The sequence below is a fragment of the Brassica napus genome, chromosome C7 (genome assembly GCF_020379485.1).
Source record: "Brassica napus cultivar Da-Ae chromosome C7, Da-Ae, whole genome shotgun sequence".
Lineage (NCBI taxonomy): Eukaryota > Viridiplantae > Streptophyta > Magnoliopsida > Brassicales > Brassicaceae > Brassica > Brassica napus.
The window spans coordinates 2,699,326-2,725,646 of record NC_063450.1 but is presented as its reverse complement, the minus strand read 5'-3'; the positions used below and the strand labels follow the sequence as shown (position 1 = coordinate 2,725,646).

Genomic DNA, 26,321 nt, shown 5'->3' with positions numbered 1-26,321 from the left:
ATTCTTATTTTTTTTCGTTAACATTTTATTTTTTATTAACTTTTGCTAATGTCTTCTTAATTTTTAAATATTTTTTGCCTTATTTTATTTCTCTATGTGAATAGTAATACAAACAATACAATCAATGAACCAGAAACTCATCTTAGAGTTCTTTTCAATCATAACATTATCTTATTCACTATATTATTTGACTTAAATGCAAAATATTTTTTAAATCAAAGTTCTCGCATGTTCCGTTAAATATAATTCGTCCAATCTTCAAAACCTAATTATTTATAAAACATACATGGGCATTATAAATGATTAATTATTATAGATACGACTATATTTTTATACGAATAGAAACTGATATATCTATAATTTTTTTTTCTATTCATTATTTTATGTAGTATATAAATACAAAAACAATTGATGAAACATTATTACACTTTCTATAATTTTGAAAACTAGCTACCATGCATAAATTATTTGTGTAATATCATTTAGGTTATTTGGCAGATGATAATAATTAGTTTTAGACTTACCTTTTATTTTAGATCTAATTAAAATAATTTAAAATTACAAAAAGTTTCGTTCATTGCATTATGTAGTTTATTAATAAAAAAATAATTGATTAAACGTTATTATTCTTTATATAATTTCAACAATTAGTTACATAAGTAATTATTTGTAATATAATTTAGATTTTTTTTGTCAGCTAATATAATTTAGAATATTTGGAAAGTTATATTAAATGGTTATAGATTTATTTTTTATTTTAAATCTGAGCTAAAGTAAATAAAATTAAAAATTATCGACCAAGAAATTTATATAAATTTTCTTAATACTTCACAAATGATCGACATGTATGAAAAAGTCACTTAAGTAACTTCATATTTAATATATAAGGGGATTTATATATATTTATAAATGTTTTATAAACTATTATAAATAATTTAAATTTATGATAAAATAATTTTGTAAGCCATGATAGATAATTTTATATATTTTAATTTTTTTTTAATAAATGACCTATAATACATATATGAACATTATAAGATATTAGTAATTATTACAATAATTTATTTGCAAATATAATGATTTATATAAGAATATGATATCATTATATCGATTTCTATAAATTGTGTTTAATTAATTATTTTATGTAGTATATAAATATAAAAAGAATTAATCAAACATCATTACACTTTCTATAATTTTGACAATTTTTCTTAAATCTCTATCTGGAATTTCAATGATTATAATATATTTAATATAATTAATTTACATGTTAATAATATTAATGATTTTTCTTAAAATGGTTAATGTTTAGAGTTATACAATTTATATTATAGACTATGAAACAAAAAGAATAGTAAAAGAAACAAAACCGTTTGGTTAAAAATGAAATTGACAGCTGATGATTGGTGACATGCCGTATGGCTTCAAACGGTGACCAACAGTAACACACCGCTTCGTTATTAATAGTAACTAGATTTTGATCCGCACACCCGTGCGGTTATTTTTTAATTCGTTATGTATACCATTTTAATTTTTTGGTTAATACATGTTCGTAAATGTATAATCTTGTTCATATTGGTTGATCTATAAATAAATGATATATTAGATACATTATCTTTTATTCAAGTGGATCGTTTATATATTCTATTTGTTTATAAATGTTACAAATTAGTATGGTTGTATAAATTACCACAATATATAGTTTCTGAAAACTTTTTTTCTGTTTGAAAATTTGCAAATTGATATGTTGCACCATTTATTTGACATCACAAATATATTCCAAAATTAGAACACTCTTAAATTTTATTAATTTTATACAATTTTTTCACTTTGAATTTTCTTTTTAACAATTCACATATATTAACACTTAATAGTAATTTGGATTATATTACGTTTAAAAATAAACTTTAGATTCTGATAATGAGCCTAACTATGATTACTAAATTGTCTTAGATTCGTAGCATGCATATTAATTGGCTCATTTAGAAAGGTCACACTTTTTAGGTTTAGTAGAAAATGTGCATTACTTGTGAATTAAAAACAATAGTTTGTTAAAGAAGTTTCGAATAAAAAATATCATAGTGGAATTTTTTGGGATATCATATTTAGAGTATTCCAATATCGTAGAAAGCCAGAATATTTGAATTTTCTTGGTATTTGTTACATATCATTTTATTGTTTTTGGAATAATATCAATTTGATTTGTTTGAATGCTAGATTTGTTGAAACTAATATAAAAGCCGTTCTTTGGATACTATATTATAACAAACGTAAAGTTAAAACTTTTTTGTTGCTATACATATGCTAGGGTTGTTACTTGTTTAGAAGCTAGATTTGCCATATTTAAAAACATTTAAACAGTTATTTAGTATTTATAATAATATGTGTAAGTTTTCATAAGTAAGATTAGCTTAATATTGAATCAAAATTACAGATTAGTTTATAAAATTTTATTTTATACAATTTTATAAAGGTTTTTGAAAAAGTAATTTTATAAAGTTAGATGGTTTCTAATCTTATATATTAAAACAGTTGATTCATGTGTGATTTTTTTTAAAATGGACCTATTCTTAGAAAGTAATGTTACATTTAATATCTAATTTTATCATTTAAATTTTGGCCTACCAGAAATTTTTATTAGGCTATCAATAATTGGATTTAAACAATAGATGATCCATTGGATTTATAGATAGTATAAATTAAATAGATATAATTTAATGTTGTAATACTATACCTCTATAAGCTAAATATTTAAATATTTGTCATGTTAACTTTTGAAATTATAAAGATCTTTTTTTTAAATAACAAAAATCATATTATCTAACATTGATTAATCTTTATCACCTTAAACCAATGAAAACAAATTTTAAACTATATAGTTTATTTTAAAAATTAAACAAAAACTAAATGTTTAATTATTTACACGATAATAGAAATCTATGAAGCGAAAATTTTAATTTTTTTAAAACTTTCTAAATTTGTGAAATGTTACAATATCTTTGAAAATGACAATAAAACAATATTTTACTAATTTTTATATATATAGTTACGATTTTAATAATGAAATAATAATCCGAAAATATATATATAGAAAAAGATGCAAATAAATGTGAAAGTTTGAAACAATCTATTCAATGAAAAATATACAGTAAACTTATTATGTTTTAAAAATTGATAGACACATATATATTATAATATATACCAATTTAGAATTGAAAACAAAAATATTTATATAAAAATAAATGAAAACAAAAACTTGCGCGGTTGCGCGGATCGAGATCTAGTTATGAATTATAACTGGTATATGACAACGGTTAGTTAGACACTATTTTCCTATACATAATTAATTACATGCATCTATGAATTTCGTGTATTAACATGAAAACCAATCTTTAATAGTGATGATATTGGAATATGATGTATAATAATAATAATTTTATGTTCAATTGGTTTTAGAATCTTGGTTTATTAATAGTTGTAAACCAATCTATGCAGATAATGGGATTTTGTCGACTTATGAATAGTAAACCAAGTTATGTTTGGTATGAGAGAAATCATATTAATATTGGCAGGGGTGTAAAAATGAGCTAGCTCACTCAACTCAGCTCAGCTCGTAGTGAGCTCGGATCTTTCATGAGCTATCTCGGCTCAGCTCATTTATTATATGAGCTTCTATATGTAAACTCGTACTCAGATCATCTAGATCATGAGTTAAATGAGCTAACTCGCGATCCAACTTAAAAATAAAAAAACGTAAAAGTAATTATAAAATAAAATATAGAATAATATAATTTTCATAATATAATTAAAATTTAAATGTTAAAAATCCAAAACATTAATATTAAATACTGAATAAAAACAAAACCTAATAATTAATTAAATAAAAGCTAATTTAGTGATAAAAAAATCTATTTCACATAAGAGTCTTGAGATGATTCATCTTCAAAGGCTTCATATATTTAAATCATAAAAATATATATTCCGTATGAGAGTCTTAGAAATATTTTTTTTTTACATTTTAATTATAAAGATATATGACATGAGGATTGATATCAATATTCTTATACATTTTTATGTATATTTAAAATATTTTAGTTTTACATTTTAATTTTAGAAGATAAATATGATTAATATAGAAACTATCCATAAGAAAAATAGAAGTCATCTACATACACACACACACATATATATATATATATATAAAATATAAAAATGACTAAGCTCATGAGTTAGCTCATGTTCATTAAAGATCGTTCATATAACTCATGATCTAATTTAAATTCGATCATTATGCTCATTTACTAAATGAGCCTAAAAAGAGAGCTCATGCTCATGAAAAATCGAGCTGAGCTGAGTCAGCTTTTGAGCTTTAAATTATTTTGACACCCCTAAATATTGGGCAAGTAAATCGTAATGGGCCGGTTATGTGACGAGAATGCTTTTTAATTATTACTAAAACTATTGTGTTGAAGGCCAATGGCATAGGATTGTAATTATTGAGGAAAACTCATTGTTAAGATTTATTTGTACTTCAGTTTTAATAGTTTAGATAAAAAAAATTTGTATATATCTATATGTTTTGTTACTATTAGAACCATACCGCTGTCCCGAATTTATCGTATCTCCTGTTTTTACTAAGACAATTATGCCTTTTAAGTCTTCAATTATCTCTTTAGTCTACTCCAAAAATTAAGTAATTTTCTCAGTTTAAGTAAGAGCTGATACCACCACTATTTCCCCCATGTGAACACTTACAAAACAACAATACCAATGAGAAAAGGAATGAAAAATGAAAGGTCCAACCAGCTATCTTTTATGTAGTTTGGCTCTTTGGATCTATCCTGATCAAAAAGCAGCCATTGGTTGGATTATATGTTCGCCAGAACTAAAAAAGAATGCCTATAGGATCAGTATTAGTGGAACCAATTTCTAGTATACTGGAGATGGAAGTGTTAGCTTTACATGAAGCTGTATTACAAGTTCAGAAGCTTGGATATAGATCATATTCTCAGGCGACTCACAGCAACTATATTCCATGTATAGGGGGGATTCATTAATTTTCATCATGAATATAGAATAACAGCACAAAGCAAAGTTACAAATATCTAAAAGCATCTACCATTTAGAGTAACAAGAAGACCACCAGATAAAGCTGTAGATGATTTTAGCTTTTCATTAAAAACGACGTTTCAATTAGTTTCAAACAATTGAAATAAACCAAAAGTTACCATCAATAATGAGTTGGTTCTAAACTGGGTTGACAATCAGATTGCTTTTTCTTTAGTAGTATCGTAGTATAACAGGTTTATGGTAGTAGATTATGTGGAAACGCTTATAAAAATTGTTTTAGTTATATATGATACAAAATACACTCTAACAATCCGGAGATAAGTTCAAAGTTAAATGTGATTGAACCGGAGAAATCAAAGAAATAGTAATCTATTAGGAAGCTGGTGCAAGCTGGCCAATCTGTGTGATGATAAAGTACGAACACGTCGTGTTTGCTGGATCACTATATCAAATCTACTTAATCTTTCCGGTGATGCACCAACAGTAGAATGAGAGTGAAGCTTACGGGACGAAAATGGAAATGAGGGCTCATGAACATTGGTGGGCCGGGACGTTACATGTATAGCTGTTAATTGGGCTGTTCGCGTCCATTTCTCTATATTTAGTCATACATTTCTTATTTGTGGACAAATAATGATCATGTCCGTTAAATTTGAAACATCAAGTCCATTTCTCAATGTTTAGATAAACACATACGTTATTGAGAATATCACACAGTACACAAAAAAGCTAATTGAAATTAGTAAGTGGTAATGGATATTCCAAATCAGATTGACATCATATCTTGAATATTTTTTAATATATCATCTATTCAAAAAGTGTGAAAGATCAACCATTTGAAAGATACTCACTAGGAAGTATCACTAGGAAGTACAGTAGTTTATAGTGTTTAATTAATTGAATTTGCAGGCATGTAGTTAGCTAGGGGAGGTACCAAGTCGTAAATTTGTAATATAAAAAAAATAAATAATATGTAAATAAATAAACAGAAACATTGTATTAAACTAATAAGTAAATATACAATATAAGAAAAATAAATTATAAGTAAATATACAATTAAGAAATAAAAAACTAAATTAAACATATATATGAAAAATGTGTAGTAGAATAAATAATAACTAAATACACAATATAAGAAATACAAATATTATATTAAATATTTATCGTAATATTAGAATAAATAAATATAAAATATAAGAAAAAATAAATAATAAGTAAATATAGTATATAAGAAATAAAAATATTACATTAGATATATATCGTAATATTATCAGTGATATAAAAGCAAAAAATTTAGAATAAACAAATATACAAAATAAGAAAAGATAAACAGTAAGTAAATATACAATATAAAAAATGAAAAAAACTAAATTAAACATATATCTGAAAAATGTATAGTTAAATAAATAATAAGTAAATATACAATATAAAAATATTACATTAAACATTAATTATAATATTACAATAAGTAAATACAAAACATAAGAAAAATAAAGAATAAGTAAATATACAATATAAAAAATACAAAAAATACATTAAACATCTATCTGAAAAATATATTACAATAAAAAGTTAGATAAGTAAATATACAATATAAGTAATAGAAATATTACATCAAACATCTATCGTAAATATACAATATAAGTAAATATACAATATAAGAAAAATAAATTATAAGTAAATATACAATTAAGAAATAAAAAACTAAATTAAACATATATATGAATAATGTATAGTAGAATAAATAATAACTAAATACACAATATAAGAAATAGAAATATTATATTAAATATTTATCGTAATATTAGAATAAATAAATATAAAATATAAGAAAAAATAAATAATAAGTAAATATAGTATATAAGAAATAAAAATATTACATTAGATATATATCGTAATATTATCCGTGATATAAAAAAAAAAATTTAGAATAAACAAATATACAAAATAAGAAAAGATAAACAGTAAGTAAATATACAATATAAAAAATAGAAAAAACTAAATTAAACATATATCTGAAAAATGTATAGTTAAATAAATAATAAGTAAATATACAATATAAAAATATTACATTAAACATTAATTATAATATTACAATAAGTAAATACAAAACATAAGAAAAATAAAGAATAAGTAAATATACAATATAAAAATACAAAAAATACATTAAACATCTATCTGAAAAGTATATTACAATAAAAGCAAGAAAATTAAAATAAATAAATATACGATATAACAAAAAAAAACAATAGGTAAAATAAAATTAAGAAATTAAAAACTAAATTAAACATTTGTGTGAAAAAAATGTTTAGAAAAATAAATAATAAGTAAATATACAATTTTAAAAAATAGAAATATTTTATTAAATATCTATCATAATATTAGAATAAGTAAATATACAATATAAGAAAAAATACACAATAAGTAAATATACATTAGTAGAAATAGATACTAATAAAAGAGACATTTTGAGGTTCCATATAGGGTTCACATTATCGAAAATAATTTCTCCCATGAGACGAGGCATTATTATTTAAAAAATAGAAAATAAATAATAAGTAAATAAACAATATAAGAAATAGAGACATTACATTAAACAATAATAATTAAATATACAATATAAGAAAAAATAAATAATTAGTAAATATACAATATAATAAATAGAAATATTTCATTAAACATATATCATAATATTATCATTTGATATAAAAGCAAGAAAATTAGAATAAATAAATATACAATATATAAAATGGAAAAAGTAAATTAAACATATATATGAAAATGTATAGTTAAATAAATAATAAATGAATATACAATATAAAAATATTACACTAAACATTTATTATAATATTACAATATTAAATATAAAACATAAAAAAATAATAAGTAAATATACAATATAAAAAATACAAAAAGTACATTAAACATCTATCTGAAAAATATATTATAAAATAAATAATAAGTAAATATATAATATAAGAAATAGAAATATTACTTTAAACATCTATCGTAATATTACAATATAAGAAAACCAATTAGATAAGTAAATATACAATATAAGAAATAGAAACACTACATTAAACATCTATCTTAAAAATGTATAGTTTTACATTTTTAGTATTTCCAAATATTTTATAAGTAAATATACAATATAAGTAAAACAAGCATACAATATATGTAAAAGAAACGTACAATATAAGAAATATAAATATCACATTAAACCTCTATCATAATACTATTATTTGGTATAAAAGGAAGAAAATTAAAATAAATAAATATACAATAAAAATAAATAAACAATAGGTAAAATACAATTTAGAAATTAAAAAAATAAGTTAAACATCTCTCTGAAAAAAATGTTTAGTAAAATGAATAATAAGTAAATATACAATTTAACAAATAAAAATATTATATTAAACATCTATCGTAATATTAAAATTAATAAATATACAATATAAGGAAAAATACACAATAAGTAAATATACAATATTATAACTGAAAAAACTAAATTAAAAATCAATCTGAAAAATGTATAGTAAAATAAATAATAATTAAGTATATTTATTTTGACAACAATAATTAAGTATAAGAAATAAAAATATTACATTAAGCATCTATCATAACATTAGAATAAAAAAAAGTAAATATACAATATAAGAAAAAATAAATAATAAATAAATATACAATATAAGAAATAAAAACTAACATCAAACATCTATCTGAAAATGTATTTTTTTTACATTTTTGTTATTTACAAATATTTTTATAAGTAAATATATATACAATATATGAAGAAGTAAATAGTAAGTAAATATGCAATATAAGAGATAGAAATGTTACATATTATAATATGTAAAAATATAAGAGAAAATAAATAATTAGTAAATATAGTATATAAAAAATAAAAATATTACATTAAATATATATCATAATATTATCATTGATATAAAAGAAAGAAATTTAGAAAAAGTAAATATACAAAATAATAAAAGATAAATAGTAAGTAAATATAAAATATAAAAAAAATTATACATCTATCTCAAAAATGTATAGTTAAATAAATAATAAGCAAATATACAATATAAGACATAGAAATATTACATTAAATATCTATTGTAATTTTACCATTTGATATAAAAGCACGAAAATTAAAATAAATAAATATACAATACAGAGAAATTCTTTAAGATGGCCAGTTTAAGTTTTTGTCACAAAATAGCCTTAATAAGAAAAATGACAAAAATAAGTTTTATTAAAGAGTAAAAATACTTTTATACCGTAGGGTTAACTAATCTAGATTTAGGGTTTAGAGTTAAGAGTGAGGTTTTGAGGATATGATTTCAAATTTAAAAAAAATTTAAAATTAAAATTTTCAAAATAAAAAGTGGCTATTTTGGTCATTTTACTTATTCAATGTTATTTTTGTGACAAAAACTTTAAAAAAAAATTGAGAGAGATGTCCTACAATATAAGAAAAACTAAATAATAAGTAAATATACAATATAAGAAATGAAAAACTATATTAAACATCTATCTGAAAAATGTATAGTTTTCAGTTTTTTCCTAAGGAAATATATATTCACACAAACATACCATTCAGAATTTTGTTGTTCTTCGTAATACAATGTAAAAAAAAACTATATAGTTAACATTTGAAAATCAAAATAGCCCCACGCGTAGCGCGGGTTAACTCCTAGTCTATATTATTATAAAATAGAGTTTATTCTCTTTTTCTTGAGCCACGTCGTCTGCCACGTAGATAAGTCGAGCTCTCTCAGGCCGACACGTGTCAAGGAAAAGGAAAGCAAAAGACGTCGTTTCATTTAAACCCGTTTGATGGGCTTTGATATATTTTTGCGGCCCGATAAGATGTAATAGTGAGTAATTCTAATTCTAATGAAACGCGGAGATGTATATCGTCTCTCCCATTCGATCGACGGCGGTGACGCCTTAGCTTCTCCATGCTATCTGAAACGGTCCGATTAATTGAGCTTCTCCACGCTATGCATCTCTCTTTTTAACTCCATAGACGCACATCAAGCCAGAGTCTCATTCAATGCGACGCTATGTATCCCTCTTCTCCTCGACACAAATGGCTTCTTCTTCATCCAAATCTATCTGTAGTGGTTTGGGATTGTTTGTTCTTAGACCTGTTTTGATATCCTTAAGATTGAATTTTTGTACTGGCCAAGTACTTGGTGGTGCAGGATCGTTCTCCAGTGAAGTTCAGAGCGACGAATATGGTTTGATGTCGTACTCTTCTGGGACACACCGAAGTTGCATCTTATTGGTTACATATATTCTGCAAATTATATCTTTTTATTCCTCCAGGTATGCATCTTTATGAAGTTTTGTAGATTGTGGTAGGTGTTTAGTTTAACAATCTTTAAAGCTTCATTCTTGGAAAGTCTGAATTGTGTTTAGATCTTCAAAAGTCCTTTAGGCTTTAGATAGTGTAGATACTTGCTATGAGAACGATGATGGATCTTCGATCATCCATCATGGTCTTGATGATTTTTATATGATTCTTGCGACGGATTTGTTTTTATTGATCAACCACAATCTTCCAAATCAATGAGCAGGGCAGAGAAGGACAATGTTTATACAAACACAATCCACTCTGAATCCTTCTTCTCTCATGTTTTATCCTGGAAAGCCAGTCATGGAAGGTTAGAAGTGCTGATTTCCCTAACGTTCGTTCAGTTCTAGGTTCTCCATTAGTCAATTCCATTTATTCCAATGATGGTATTTTGTTATCCTTACATGTCTTCTGTTCGTTCTATCTGATCGAAAGACTTTGTCTTTCAATGTGATTTTACTCTTTCTTTGATTTGCAGGTGTGGTTCGAGTTTTCTTTGGGTCTGATTTCGTCACTGTGACAAAGTCTGATGATGTGTCATGGGATATACTCAAGCCTGAAATATTTGCAGCGGTCATGGATTTCTACTCTTCTGGCCAGCCTTTGTTTCTGGACTCACAAGCTGCTGCTGCCAAGGACACTGCCATCAACGAGGTAAAATCCTCTCCATTTATTGAATTACAATTGAGAGTTATAGTTTGATGTGTGTAAGTTGCATAGACATGATGTGTAGCTGATTATGGAATACATGCAAGTTGCTTTTGTGAGCTGATGAGATATGAGTTAGTATCTTGAAAGTAGCTTAGTCTGTAAACTTTGCTGAGAGAGCTTTGTTGTAGTTTTGTAACTCAGGATGCCTCTGAGACGGTAGCAATGGTCAAGGAACTCTTAGAAACGTGCATCAGACCAGCAGTCCAAGATGATGTTGGGGACATTGAGTATTGTGGGTTTGATCCGTAAGTTTACTTCTTCAATGGTCTCTCTCTCTCTGATTCTTTTTATCTATTTAAGTGAAATCCTTTTGGTGGGGATTTGATCAGTGAAAGCGGAATAGTGAAGCTGAGGTTGCAAGGGGCTTATAGCGGTTGTCCAAGCTCATCTGTTACTTTGAAATCTGGAATAGAAAGCATGCTGATGCATTACGTACCCGAGGTAACCTAGATTTATTGATCAACCCCTTTTGGTCTAAGATGTTCACAATCAATAAGGTATTGGCAATGTGAACTCGATCATTCGCCCATGTTGATTGGAAGGATGAGTCTTTCCTTGGTTTATGTTAAGTGCTTCGAGTTTGTTTCTAATTTTTTTTTTCTTCCTCACATTCATGTGTTTTTTTTTCTTTTTGATGTTTCGTGCAGGATTCGACTTCATGATCGATGAACTCATGGAACCCAAAACAAATGGGGATGGTGCAGCCAAAAGGTGGTTCAAGGGTAGCGCATGATTTAAGTATTTACTTAATAATGAAAGATGATTATGATCCCATCTGCGTTCTTCTTTTTGTGTACATCTTAAGACTCAATGTAGTTTTATTTTACTTACTTTAATAATAAATGTATAACAAACATTGAGAATGTAAACTAATTGCATTAATGAAAAAACAAATAGTGAAGATTGACATTATTTTTCAGTTTTGAGTAAATTAATATTTTATACGTATATTAAAATTTATAATATTGTCGTATTGTTTTCAATTTTAAAAGAGTATTTTATTCAAACACTTTAAATATAATATCTTATTAGATTAAGAATTTGAGATAAGTTTATTTTCCCTTAATGTTATTTTGTTAACCATTTGTGATATCTCTTTCAAAAGTTATTTTAACATTTGAACCATATATATTACCAATACATAAAATGCTCGATACATATTTTTTATAGCTAACAACACATTAAATATTTGTAGTTTTCTATTATTTTTTTCTGGTTTAGCCTTAATTTTGGTGATAAAAAAAGAAACAATTGCGGAATTCATTGTTTTTCAAATTTTTGTTGATGTGAATTTGAAGAAACATAAAAAAATAACATAAATATTTTTTTACAAATATAATAATACATAACTATATAACCTAACGTGTTATTTATAAATATAAAACAATATCAATAAATATCATATTTTAATGTTCCTACCTTACTTTTTTAAGATAATAAATTGGATTTTATTTTTCAAATTATAAATTAAAGAAGAAAAATATTAAAATTATATTAAAGTCAAGAAAAGAAAATATTGTGTACAAAGTAAAATACTTATATTTTTTTATGATTTTTTTAATAAAGTAACAGATATATATATATATATTCTAAAAAGGAACAAACAATAAAATTTATAGTAAAGTAGTGAAAATTACAATAAAAATAAACTAAAAATTTATTAAATTTAAAATATATATGTATTGTTTCGTTCATTTACGGGCGGGTCCGACCCTAGTTATAAATAAATAAAAGTTCATGATCCGTTGTAGGCTTGGGATTATTAACCGGGATACGGATCCGATCCGAAATCCGCTCCGAAATAAGATATCCGGGGTGTCCGGATCCGAATTCAGATAGTAAAATCCGGATGCGAATATCTTAAATAAAGCACACACAAACCTCATCTATTAAATAAACACATTCTTGGCTTCCGAATATACATAAAAAACTTTCTTTCTCTCCCGTGTTTAAATAAAGCACACACAAACCTCATCTATTAAGATTTAGGACCAGCTTCCACTGCAGTAAACAAAACCCTAGTTTGTTTTTAACATTTAAAGTTGAAGACCTTTTAGAGGGCCATATCAGCTTGTAATGCAGCAAGTTCATCTTCATAAGCGGTCTGTTTCTTCTGAGTTGCAGGACGAGCCGGTTGCTTTCCTTCAGGAAGGTTTTGAACAGGTCTTACCGGCTCAAGAAGTTCCTCTTCTAGCTCTGCGCTTTCAAGCTCTTCAAGTTCTGCTTCCAATTCATCCTGTAATTTTTCCCATACAGACAATGTTGAGAAGATCTGATAAAAGTATGTGATCGTGGGAATAAAGGGAAAGTTAACCTCATCGAAATCAGATCCAAATGGAGCAGACAAAGCGTCCTGGATCTGTCGCATGTTATCGGTTTGCTCATTGATTTCATCCATGGTCTTGTCAACATCGTGAATGTTTCTGCAAAACACACATGTGTTTTAAAAAACATGCCCACACTTCAATCATAAACTAGGTATATAAACACATACGTTGCTTTCTGCATAGCTTTCATCGCAGAGGCACCACTCCTCAAAGCATCTAAAGTCTCTGTTGTTGCTTTAGAACCTTCTAACATAATCATCTATTTACCACAAAAGAAAAACACATTCAAAATATACCTTATAGTAGTAACAAATTTCATAAGTTAAAAAAAGAAGAGGGGTTACTTGATCATGAATACGGAGCTGGTAATTTCCAAGCTGTTCGACTTGTTGCTCATAGACACTCTTCCTTTTCAAACATAGCATAGCCGCTGCAAGATTATAAGAACATTCTGGAATCTTTCTACACAGAGAATATTCTCATAATAATAATCACAAGGAGATTTTATGGTCTTTACCTCGTTTGTTCTTGGCACGGGTGAACTCCTTTGCTATCTCAACCTCTTGAGCAGCTCTCTATATCTTGAGAAGAAAACTTTCCTTCTTCTCTAGCATGTCAAGAGTCTGAGGAAGAACATTGAGAAATCAAACCAAAAGAAGCATTGAAATAAATAAACAAACCACTATTGAATCTTCTTCCTCACGCAAGAGAATCAAAAATAGGGAACCGACATATATACCTCATTAAGCTTCTCTAATGTTTGGAGAGTATCAGTCTCCTTCTTCTTTGGTTTACGGAATAGCCGAGTAAACATTGCTGAATGTTTTGATTAGTAATAACTCGAAAACACACACTTGAGAGAACTCTACCGACAACCTTTTAATTAGATTACATGCCAACATGTCTAGGCGAAGATTATACTATAGAAAAGTAAGGTTTGAGGTGTTTTAATCGATTCGTAAACACAAACCTGAGAGATTTCGATGCCAAGGTTGCCTAATTGAGAGAGATTAAATCGAGTGAAGAAGAAACGACGTTTCAAGTTTTCTTTTTGCAAATTTATATTAAAATTCCAATGATTTGGTTTTCCTAATCCTTTATTACTTTGTAATACTACTAACTAGATCTCGATCCGCGCAACCGCGCGGGTTTTGTTTTCATTTATTTTTATATAAATATTTTGTTTTCAATTCTAAATTGTTATATATTATAATATATATGTGTCTATCAATTTTTAAAACATAATAAGTTTACTGTATAATTTTTTCATTGAATAGATTGTTTCAAACTTTCACATGTATTTGTATCTTCTTCTATATATATATATATATCTTCGGATTTGTATCTTCTTCTATATATATATATATATCTTCGGATTATTATTTCATTATTAAAATCGTAACCATATATATAAAGATTAGTAAAATATTGTTTTATTGTCATATTCAAAGATATTGTAACATTTCACAACTTTATAAAGTTTTTAAAAAATTAAATTTTTCGCTTCATAGATTTATATTATCGAGTAAATAATTAAACATTTAGTTTTTATTTAATTTTTAAAATAAACTATAAAGTTTAAAATTTGTTTTCTTTGGTTTAAGGTAGTAAAGATTAATCATTGTTAGATAATATGATTTTTGTTATTTAAATAAAAATCTTTCTAATTTTAAAAGTTAACATCGACAAATATTTAAATATTTAGCATATAGGGGTATAGTATTATATCTATTTAATTTATACTTTCTATAAATCCAATGAATCATCTATTTGTTTTAATCCAATTATTGATAGCCCAAAAACAATTTCTGTTAGGCCCAAAATTTAAATGATAAGATTAGATATTAAATGTAACATGACTTTGTAGAAATAGGTCAATTAGGTCTTTTTTTTTTTTTAAATCACACATGAATCAAGGTTGTGACTTCTGTTTTAATATATAAGATAAATTTTTTTTCTCGAAAATTTCGTTGAAATTAATTCTTTATTACAAATTCATCAAAAAGGATTTAATGGTTTTCATAATATTTGCTTGTAAAATACATATATATTTATTTTTTTCTTTTCTTTATAGACTTGATAAGTATAACTCTTGTAATTTCGTAACGACCAAAGAAAACCTTTTGTTTTAGTTAATAGTTAAAACTGTATTTTCATCATACAGCTATATTATTAAAATTAGATTTCTACATTATTCCTTCTTTTTTTTTTTGATCAACCGATTTCTACATTATTCAGAAAAATTAAATTCAAGGATTTGGACTCGCAAACAAGATAGTTTTTAGTATCAATTATAGTTACTTAGCCCAGTAAATAACCCATCTAAATAAGCTTACTTTGTGCACACAAAAAAAAAGAAGCTTAGTGAGATTGGCCCAAACATAAAATAACTAGCAATGAATTTATTACTACTTCTGAGGTAACTTTAGTCTGCAATTTTACATAAAAATGATCAATTCCAACTTCAACAATTTATGTTGTGTTTTTTTTATCTACCTGAATTTTGCCACCATGCCAATTTCATCCTAAACTTACATTTATTTCAAACAAACTATATAAACTATCAAAATTCAAGATGACTCAATTTTGATCAAAATAATGTTGGTCAACATGCTGAATCAAATGTTAATTTACAATGAAATCGACGGTAAATAGAGAAGTCGCTAATTTTCTCTGTTGGTCATGTTTACTTCTTCTTTTTTTTCTTTTAAAAAGTTGGACATGTGATCTTTCAAGAATTGGTACTCTCCAGAACTCGATCGGATTACCTAGAAAGTAGAAATTCTAACAACAACAATGACCACGCATTATTGAAAAAAAAAAAAAAAATTTACCAACAAAAAAAATATTGAAAAAAAATCAATGTTTACTTTTTACATGTTTATTTATTATTATGTAGCATATATCGGGTGGTTTGATGTTTAATAAAAATATATAAATACTTTGTCAAACACAAGTTTCCGAATTGTCATTCGACCATAGTACATAAATTTAGCGTAAACAAGTTTAACTTCACTTTTCTCAAGAAGCAGAGTATATGCCCAAATTGCATGCGAGTGATCATACACTCTTGCAAACAAGACAGCCCGACAGGAAAAAACAAATCGGTGACCCGTAGACCATTTACTTGCATATATAAGAATAAAACAATTGGAAACTTTATACATTTACACACCTGAAATGCATACATGTTTATTTACTGTACATTATACTTATCCTATATTCTTGTGCTTATCTTATTAGCTGATATACTAGTTTATCATAAGCTACTCAGTTACGCACCTCCTAATATAACGATTGCCATAACTTAATAAATAATAGTCAGTATGTTGAGTAGCATGAAAATACTCAGCTTTGTATTGATTTAGTCTTGGGCCGGCCTTTCTTATCAGTCGTGAAAAAGAGAAGAAATAAAACAAATTTGCAACCGTTAAAAGAAAAGAAAGGTTGTAAGTTGGAACAGGGAAAGGGCAACCTCTAGCAGTCGATGTCAGACTAAAGATGATGACAGAAGAGTCATCTTTATGCCACTACCGTTGTTTCTTAACTGGTTCTGGACCACTTTTATTAGTTTTATTTCCAAGCGACAAATAAATGCGTAAGCAAAAATATTAATTAATAATCACTACTATATAAAAAGGGCTAATTTTGGAGCTTGAAGTGTCACATGGGCAGAAATATTCCACACCAATTAATCTGTCAGGTCATTGCGGACTGGGCTTGAAATAAAAAAGTTAAGTTACCTTCCCAGCCTATTTAAACCATTTCGCAGTCCAATCGAGAGCCGGTCTATCACTCGTGTTATGTCGTCGTCTCGATCCCGTTTCTTTAAAAAAAAAAATCACTCATCCTCCCTGACCCTAATCGCCGTATCGATTCTCTTCCTCTCCCCCAACTCCTCCCGCATAACGCCTCCAATGAGAGTGTTGGTACTTCAATGTTCTCCCATAAATCCTCCAATCAAGATCCCCACGGACCCTCCACATCCCCCCTCCGGCTCGATGATATCTAGATCCCTATTTATACCCTTATCACTCTTCCCTCAGATCGTAAAATCCATACCCTTATCATGGCAAAAACATATTTGCCTTTGTTTGAATCAGCTCTAGGACGCGTCAACATTTATACGAGTGGGCTTGACATCGATCAAAGCAGTACAATCATGTTTGGCAGACAATGAAGGTTTTGGATGGAGTCCACATGCGGTCTCAGATCCATTTGGTGATGCTTTCCAATGGCTGGAGATGTAGGAGAAACTAACGACATATTCTTCAAGGTAAGACCTGATTTCGTAAATATTTGGTAGGAGATCCATAGACATCGTCAAAATTTCAAAACTTTAATTGGATTTTTTTTTAAATGTTAATTTTAGGACTTAGTCAGGTGAAGCAGCGGTGGATCAGGAGGATAAGATAGTTGTGCCTCCAAGGAAGGGGCCTGAGGTAGAGAAGAAAAAAAACCCGGAGCATGAACATGAGTCAGAGTTTGGAGAAGAAAAAGAGAGTAAAGAGATGAAGGAGAAACCGTTAAAGGAGATAGAGATGGGGAATGCGGCATACAAGGCTACAATTTTATCTGATTTTCTTGGTAAGTGGTTAAGTCTAAATGTGATCATGTTTGATTGCTGTGAAGAAAGCTTAGTGTTCTCTCTTTGACTCATCCCTCCATTTGTGCCTTTTTGGTCTTGCAAAGGTTTTTCTCACACATTTTCAATTATCAAATTTGATTTTTTTTTGCTTTCTAGCTGTCTCATTAAAAGGTCAAGTCTGATACAAAAACTCACAGTTGCTGGTATCATTGGCAACTTCATTCAGATTTGACAAAGGGTTAACATAGAAGCTACAATATAATTGGTTAATGCTACGTGAAGCTATAACAAAAACACTCAGATCATGATCATGTTCTGTACATATTAGGAACTATCAGTAGTTACCAGTCCAAAGCAACTTTTGTTGCTTACAAGCAGTGTTCTGGGAACAAAATGGATAAGGTTAATGAGATCTTAAGTTTGGCTTACATAGATGTTTTTTTTATCATGAAATGCTTCATGTTGTTGTTATATTATAGATTTTGGCTTCTCATTTGATGTATCAAAAACTCGATGTTCCAATTCCACTTTGGAAAAAGTTATGAAAATAAACAATAATCAAAATTTTATTGATTTCAAATGTTATGATGTATTCTTTACGTAACTTTTGTTTAAGGTATTATTTCAGATACTGTAACTTTGTTTATTGTGTCACTATCACATACCAAAACATCATTTACAAATTACAACTAAATCCCCGCGCTTGCGCGGGGCCAGCATCGTAGTGTTAATATAAAAAATGGTTAACACTCCAATTCTTTGAGCTCTGAAAGTTCATTCCGTTCACGTCTTGAATCCATATTTCAAACGATTTAAAAGATTGCTAACGTTTGATTTTCAGTAAGAATAGATGTAGAAATTCTATCCCTATTTTATTTCCTTTTGTTAAATAAATTAAAACACTTGTTTTTGAAAACTATTAGCAGAAAAACGAGAGAGATGAAGAAAGTTTGTTACGATCAAAATATGATCCGTTGTTTCTCATTAACCTTTTTGTTACAATGAAAGGCCTTTATATAGGCTTGGTTAAACCGAATAGGTAAACCATATTCAATACATTGAACCACATTAAACCATATTCTAATATCTCCTCTCAAGATGGCGACGAGATTGAAGTGCCTTTCAAGTAATGCAATACTTTATAAGCCGCCTGAAGGTGAGAATTCTTCGGAGCAGAGCAGTTTTGACATAACTTGTTAACAGTAAACGTAATGTCAGGTCTAGTGATTGTGAGATACATCATTTTCCCCACCAAACTTCTGTATTGAAGAGGATAATCCAGTAACGGTTCAGTGCTTTCTTTACGTAAAAGATTACTTGGATCCATCGGTACGCTTGATGGTTTGCACGCAAGAAGGCCAGCGTCTTCAAGTAATTCCAAAGTGTACTTCCTTTGAGTGACAGAAATACCCAAAGCAGCACGAACAATCTCAAGACTCAAAAAATACCGAAGGGGACCAAGATCACGAAGCTTGAAATGTGCGGTTAAAGAGTCTTTGATAAATAGAACATCATCATCATTGTTTGAGGCAATGATAATTTCATCAACATAAACTAATATCGCAACATATTTGCCTTCCACTTGCTTGATGAACAGAGTATGATCAGAGTGAGACTTTTGAAAGCCGAGAGAAAGTAAAATCATACTGAATTTCATAAACCATTGTCTGGATGCCTGCTTTAAGCCGTATAAAGACTTGTTAAGCTTACAAAAAACATTAGGAGGTAATGTAACACCAGCCTTTGGAGTGTAACCCAAAGGAAGCTTCATGTTAATCTCCTTAGTTAACTCACCATTAAGAAATGCATTTGAGATATCCAGTTGAGTTAAAGACCAGTTCTTGGCAGCAGCAACCGCAAGAAGTGTTTTGACTGTGATCATCTTAGCTACAGGTGAGAAAGTGTCCACAAAATCAATCCCTTCTTGTTGTGTATATCTTTTAGAAACAAGTCTTTCTTTGTATCTTTCTAATGTGCCATCTGCATTGAGTTTAACCTTGTAAACCCATTTACATCCGATAGCATGTTTGTCTGATGGTAAAGAGACAATGTCCCATGTGTGTGTAGACTCAAGAGCTAACAATTCCTCATTCATCGCCTTAAGCCACTCATAAAATTTCTTGGTTTGAGTAAAGGAGGAAGGCTCAGGTTGTAAAGAGATCGCACATATATAAGCCTTGTATCCCTCTGAAAGTTTGTCAAGAGATACATAAGAAGCAAGAGGATAAGGTATGTATGTCTCTGTCATATTACAATAATAATCATGTAGATAGGCATGAGACTTTGACACCCGTTTAGTACCCATATTTTATGTCTCTGCAGGTGTAGAGGTCTGTGGAAGAATGTCATTAACAACTACAGGAGATTCCCTCTCAACTACAGGAATGACATCTACAACATCATGAAGATCATTTGCCGCTAGAGATTCCCTCTCTGTTGCAGAAATGATGTCTTCATGATCACAACTTTCTACACTTTCATGATTTAATATGGAAAAGAAAGCATGCTTCCCTTCTTCATTGTTGTAGAATGGGAATATTTTCTCATGAAATACTACATTCCGAGAGATAACAATGCTCTGTGATTCTAAGTCAGGTAGTTTATAACCCTTATAGCCAGCATGATAACCAAGAAAGACGCAGGGTTTGGCTCTTGGTTGAAACTTATGACGATTCTTTGAAGAAGTGGAGTTATAAACCAGACAACCAAAGACTCTTAAGTCTTTATAGTTGGGTTGATCATTGGTAAGGACTTAAAACAGTGATTTGTTATTGAGAAGAGGAGTCGGTAGCCTGTTGATCAGAAAGAGTGTCGTGAGTACACAATCTCTCCAATGGCGGAGAGGAAGGTGAGCTTGAAACATTAAAGAACGAGCCACATTGAGTATGTGTTGATGCTTCCTCTCAACCACTGAGTTTTGTTGTGGTATTTCAGGGCAAGAATGATAAGCAACTATGCCCCTCTTACTATAGAAGGTAGTAAACCTCAACTCTGGAGCACTATCAGATCTCAATCCTTTAACATGAGTGTTATACTGCTTCTCAACAATTGTGATAAAATACGGAAACACCTGTAACACCTCTGACTTGGCACGCAGAATATATATCCATGCGACTCTTGTATGATCGTCAACAATGGTAAGGAAGTACCGATATCCCTCAGGTGTTGGAACAGAGAAGGGCCCCCAGATATCAATGTGTAAAAGATCAAACGCATTTGCACAAAGATTGTTATTTGAAATATAAGGGAGATGCTTTTGTTTTGCCAAGGGACAGTTAGAACAAAGTTCCTTTATTTCTTTGCTTGAGTCCAAGTACATTAGTGATCAAATCGATCTTATCCATAGAAGGATGTCCTAAACGGTTATGCCACAAAGTTGAATCCAATATGACATTAACAGATGGAGAAATCATCAAGCTTGTAGGATCCATGATCAAAGCTCCATCCAATACGTAGAGATTAGTTATCTGCTCACCCTGACCAATCATCAATCCCCTGATAGGATCCTGTAACATACAAGAATCTTGATCAAACATCACTCGACAACCCAAATCCTTGGTGAGCTGACTAATACTGAGTAAGTTCAGCCAAAATCAGGTATAAACAGAACATTTTTTAGCCGTAGATAATCGTTTAATCGAATCTGACCAATGCCTTTGATGTTTATATTCTGACATGTAGGAAGAGTAACTGATAGGTCATAAGAATCAGTCAAGCTCTCAAATAATCTGCGATCTTGAGAGACATGATGTATAGCACCACTATCTACTATCCACGAAGCAGAAGATAAAACATTGCATGTTACTCTTAGAACTCCAACAAAACCAATTGTAGAAGAGGAAAAGGCCATACCAGGTAATACAATAATGGTTCCAGTTGAGGTAGAAGCAAAGGATGGCTGGCTCGGTTGAAGCTGAGAGTTAAAATACTCAATGACTCCATGTATCTGATCCTTTGAAAAAGTAGTCAGAATAGCAGAAGCATCTTCACATTGTTTAAAGTCGTTTATTGCCAACTGAGCCACAACTTGTTTCACCACATTTGATTGCTTTTCAGTAGAAGGAGACTTGTCATTGGGATTCTTCTTGTGTTTGAAACCCGGTGGATAACCGTGAATCTTGTAACACTTATCGACAGTGTGTCCATTATAACCACAATGAGAACATATTGGCCTTGACTGCTTCGGGTTATAGGTTGCATTCAGAGACGCATTAAAGCTCTCATTGCTAGTTACCTGAAAAGCACTTGCATTCTGAAGAGGAGCAATGTTGCGTTGATTGAATTCTTGATCTAACAGATTGTATACTTCAGAGAGAACCAGAACATGCTTCTTCATAATGATCTGACCTCGTGCATTGGAGTAAGAATCATTGAGGCCAGCCAAGAACTTGATAATCTTCGTATGCTCTGTCTTCTTGGCTGTGGCTTTACAACATTCACAAGTCTGACAAGTTTTCACGCAATCTACTCCATGGCATAGAGTTTAAAAGCTTCGTATAGTAGGATGAGAGATCCAAAGAACCTTGTTGGAGAGACCATATTTGCTGTGTCAACTGATATGAACGAGGCAGATTTGTGATATGGAAACGAGCAGTAAGATCCTTCCATATCTTTGATGCATCGTTAAACCTCAAGATACTTCCATAGATCGGCTTTGTAACAGAATTGAGAATCCAAGATTTAACCATGCTGTTACATCTAAACCAGATCCTATAATGTGGATGCGATTCAGCAAGCCTAGGTAGAGAACCATCAACAAAAGAAATTTTGTTCTTTGCATCCAAGGCTATAGTCATCGCAATATTCCATGTATTATAGTTAAATCCATCAAGAACCTCAGAGATAAGAGATGTTCCAGGATTATCACCACTAGTAAGGAAGTAGGGATAGTATTGAATACCACCAAAATAGAGTGAATCTGACGACGGATTGATCGCCAGAATCGGAAATGACGTGATCAGAATATGTTCCGGAGCTGGATTCGTCGCGATCGTCACCGGAATAGGTGGATCGGGATTTGAATGTAGCGGAACGCTGTTTGATGAAGATTCTCTAGCTGGATTTGCTGATTTTGCAGCTGATCCAACGATACGAGCTGATCGCCTTGTCGATCGACGAAGAACAACCATTTTGTGAGAAGATCAAAGCGTAATGAAGATTCGATGGTGAATTGCGGAAACGGAAGCTGGAGATCGAGATTGTTGAACTTTGATTCAACGCTCTGATACCATATTAGCAGAGAAACGAGAGATATGAAGAAAGTTTGTTACGATCAAAATATGATCCGTTGTTTCTCATTAACGTTTCTGTTACAATGTAAGGCCTTTATATAGGCTTGGTTAAACTGGAATACAATACATTGAACCCAATTAAACCATACACTAATAAAAACGAAGCTGACATTTTCAAAACAAAAGTAATAAAAGCTACATTTTCACAAATATATGATCATAGTTATCTTCATACAAATATGTAGAAATAATTATAAAATGACTGACAATTATGAGTATTTGGGTTTTAATGGGTTTTAAATGAATTTATGTATTTCTCATAAGAAAACAATAACATTGACATGTTGACATTGGGCATGTAAGCTATTTTTATAAGACAAGAGGAGTGAGCAGGTGGGGATGTTGTTGTCGCCTTTGTGTCTGTCGGGATTGTCTCTTGTATCTCCTGATGTGGCGGTGTTTGTTTCTCTTTTATTTGATGGGTTATATGTAAACAAAAATCATTGTTAGTTGTATTTATCAGAGTTCGTAACTTACTCTGCTTTTTTGTTTAGGTAATTTCACTGATCTTGGTTGTCGTCTTCGTCGTCTTCGTAAGCATCTGCGAAAGTAAGTTTGTAAATTGTTAAATAGTTAGCCGTGTAGTTTTTATTTGTTTAGCTGACTCGATGTATGTGTCGTTGAGTTTTAGTTGAATTGATTGGTTTGGTATATTTGTTTTAAAGTTTATTTGCAAGATTAGACAAAAAGAGATGTGATCATTAATGATTCGTCTTTTTTGGGATTCTAGTTTTTGGTGTTTTGATTGTTTGGGTTGTTGTAGTTTCTTTTAAGCTGTAAAATAAAGGTTTGTGTAAAATTAGTTTGATAAGCAAGAGAGATAAATAGACGACCACATATCTTGGGTAGGAAATATTTTTGATTATTGATGTTAGCACATTATAAACAGTAATATAAAGAGAATTGTGTTTTGATTGTTTCTTACGGATCAATGAGGAGACGGATAACGACTCGAGTTGTTTCTTTGGTGAGGCCAGAGCCCTGGACATAATGGATTTGCCCAACCACATCTGCGAGTTTAAATATCAGTTATGATATCGAAACATAATATAAACCCCGGTACAGTATGATAATATACCTGGGAGTTCTATGTTTGTGTTTCACTTGGAGATTGTCGAACAGTCTAATCATAATTGGAGATTAATCTCAGGAGCATCCGTGATTACTTTATCAATAATGGTTGGTGAGATGAAACGAATGATGAATGGATGATCAGTTATCTTGTACATGCTTGAGCACCTAGCAGTCTCAAAATGATCGACTTTCACAATGGAACCGGCTTTCAAAGATGGCATGTAATAATTAGCACGTCCGGCGGAAATAAACCCATGAATCACAGAATCTGCAATTAATATTATTCAACAAAGAATGAGGAAATCAATTAAAAAATTACGTTAAATAGGTGTGATAGATCGAAGATTAACTTACCTTTTCATCAAGGAAGAGAATCGTGATTCACATAAACTCACTGTCTTTCTTGAAGTTCAGGGAATCCCAGAAGTGAAGGAGGCCAGAGGCTATGCTCTGACTACTACAACCAAGACGAAGAGACTCAAAGGTTGAGTGACAGACGCCAGGGACGCCGGTTTAAGGAACTGGAGAGGCAGCGAAAGACATTTTCTAGAAGATGGTCAAAGCTAAGAGGAATCAATGAGTTTTGTGGAGATGCAGATTGGTTCATCAAAGATGAGAACCATATATATATGGTTTATAGAGGGGCTACAAATCAGAAAAATTTATGATCAAGCGATTTAAGATGAGGAGATGAAGAGTTTACCGGTGAAAAAATAGATTACGAACAGACACACGGCGCAACTCTGTAGCTCACACTTGTTTGGGACAATGATGAAATGAACTGTAACTCATGTTAAACGACGACAATTTACAATATGGGAAAACTATAATTGTTGCAAACTTGAGATTTTTTTTATATAACGTGATGAATCCCATTTAAAAATGAAACCCATAATACACTTGTAGGCCCGACCCTCAAAGGAAGCCGAAGAAGCAAGGGCTTCCGGCCTGCATAAATATATATTGGTTTTGGCCATCAATGTACAAAGTATCCTTTAGTTTATCGGTATAAATGTTGGTGTTTATATCTTAATAACCCGGGTTCAAACCATGAACTAGACATTTTTTTCACACTTTTTAAAAGTGGAATCCATAGAACGCTGACGTGGCGCGTGGTTATCTGAATAAAAATTCAGTTTTTTGTTTCATTCGATTTTGATGGAACCTCTACTACGAACACCGGGGGTTTGGACAAGGATTTTGCATAGATATAGTATAAAAAAGCGACTTATAGAAAAGCAAAAATTCAAAGAGTGTGTAGTGTTGGTTTACACTTTATGCATTATACTAACACAGACTATACAATATATAAAGAGAAATTTACTAGAATGTATAAGAAAAGTTGGTTTATTACTAGAGTGTTAAACATTTTTTAAAAATTACTAGAATATTTAGATACCCATAGTAAATGACTGTAAGGGCTTTTGGTTAGTTTTTTTTTAATTGAAATTATTTTTAAACATTAAATTCACATCACTAATTAAATATACACATCATCATAATAGAAACCAAACCGTCTCTTCTTCATCATAACTACATAAAAGTAAAAAAAAAAACTAACTAAGAACATGGTCTTTGTCGTCTCGAAGAAGGAACCGTCGAAGAATGAACCACGAGGATACTCTCACTCTCCGTCATCGACATTGTCTGTGTTTACTTCCTCCTCCTCGAACTAACTCTTTGTCGTGAAACTCTGTTTTCTCCGTTATCATCGTGTCCGAAATCGTCGTCTTCAATCGTTTGTACGAAATCGTCTTCGCCGCATTCTTATCTACGATTTCGTCTTTTCCGGTAGGATATCGCGACGTTATATATTATATTTTGTTGCGACTGAGATAGGGGTATGTTGCGGCTGTGATATGGTTTTGTTGAGGGTTTTGTTGCGTCTGAGTTAGGGTTTT

At 29.7% G+C, this 26,321-nt stretch overlaps 3 protein-coding genes across 4 annotated transcripts; 1 reads left to right on the top strand and 2 right to left on the bottom strand.

Moving 5' to 3' along the window:
- Positions 1 to 9,954: 9,954 nt before the first annotated feature.
- LOC106446394 (nifU-like protein 4, mitochondrial) lies at positions 9,955 to 12,052 on the top strand. Of its 2 annotated transcripts, XM_048762759.1 has the most exons (7): positions 9,955 to 10,138; positions 10,263 to 10,401; positions 10,653 to 10,739; positions 10,908 to 11,083; positions 11,282 to 11,385; positions 11,470 to 11,581; positions 11,788 to 12,052. In XM_048762759.1, exons 3-7 carry the CDS (start codon positions 10,667 to 10,669, stop codon positions 11,800 to 11,802), a joined length of 480 nt encoding a protein of 159 aa, XP_048618716.1. In that variant the 5' UTR covers positions 9,955 to 10,138; positions 10,263 to 10,401; positions 10,653 to 10,666; the 3' UTR covers positions 11,803 to 12,052. The 2 variants fall into 2 exon arrangements, with proteins under 2 accessions (XP_048618716.1, XP_048618717.1); XM_048762760.1 differs by having other exon boundaries at positions 9,956 to 10,401.
- Positions 12,053 to 12,715: 663 nt separating this feature from the next.
- Positions 12,716 to 14,359, bottom strand: LOC125589987 (vacuolar protein sorting-associated protein 32 homolog 1-like). The gene has a single exon (XM_048762758.1). It carries the CDS (start codon positions 13,536 to 13,538, stop codon positions 13,194 to 13,196), a length of 345 nt encoding a protein of 114 aa, XP_048618715.1. The 5' UTR covers positions 13,539 to 14,359; the 3' UTR covers positions 12,716 to 13,193.
- On the bottom strand, positions 13,604 to 14,281 carry LOC125590350 (vacuolar protein sorting-associated protein 32 homolog 1-like). The gene is made up of 4 exons (XM_048763890.1): positions 14,207 to 14,281; positions 13,985 to 14,042; positions 13,812 to 13,897; positions 13,604 to 13,726 (listed from the first exon to the last, which is right to left on the bottom strand). The coding sequence occupies exons 1-4, from the start codon at positions 14,279 to 14,281 to the stop codon at positions 13,604 to 13,606; spliced, it is 342 nt and encodes a 113-aa protein (XP_048619847.1).
- Positions 14,360 to 26,321: the final 11,962 nt, after the last annotated feature.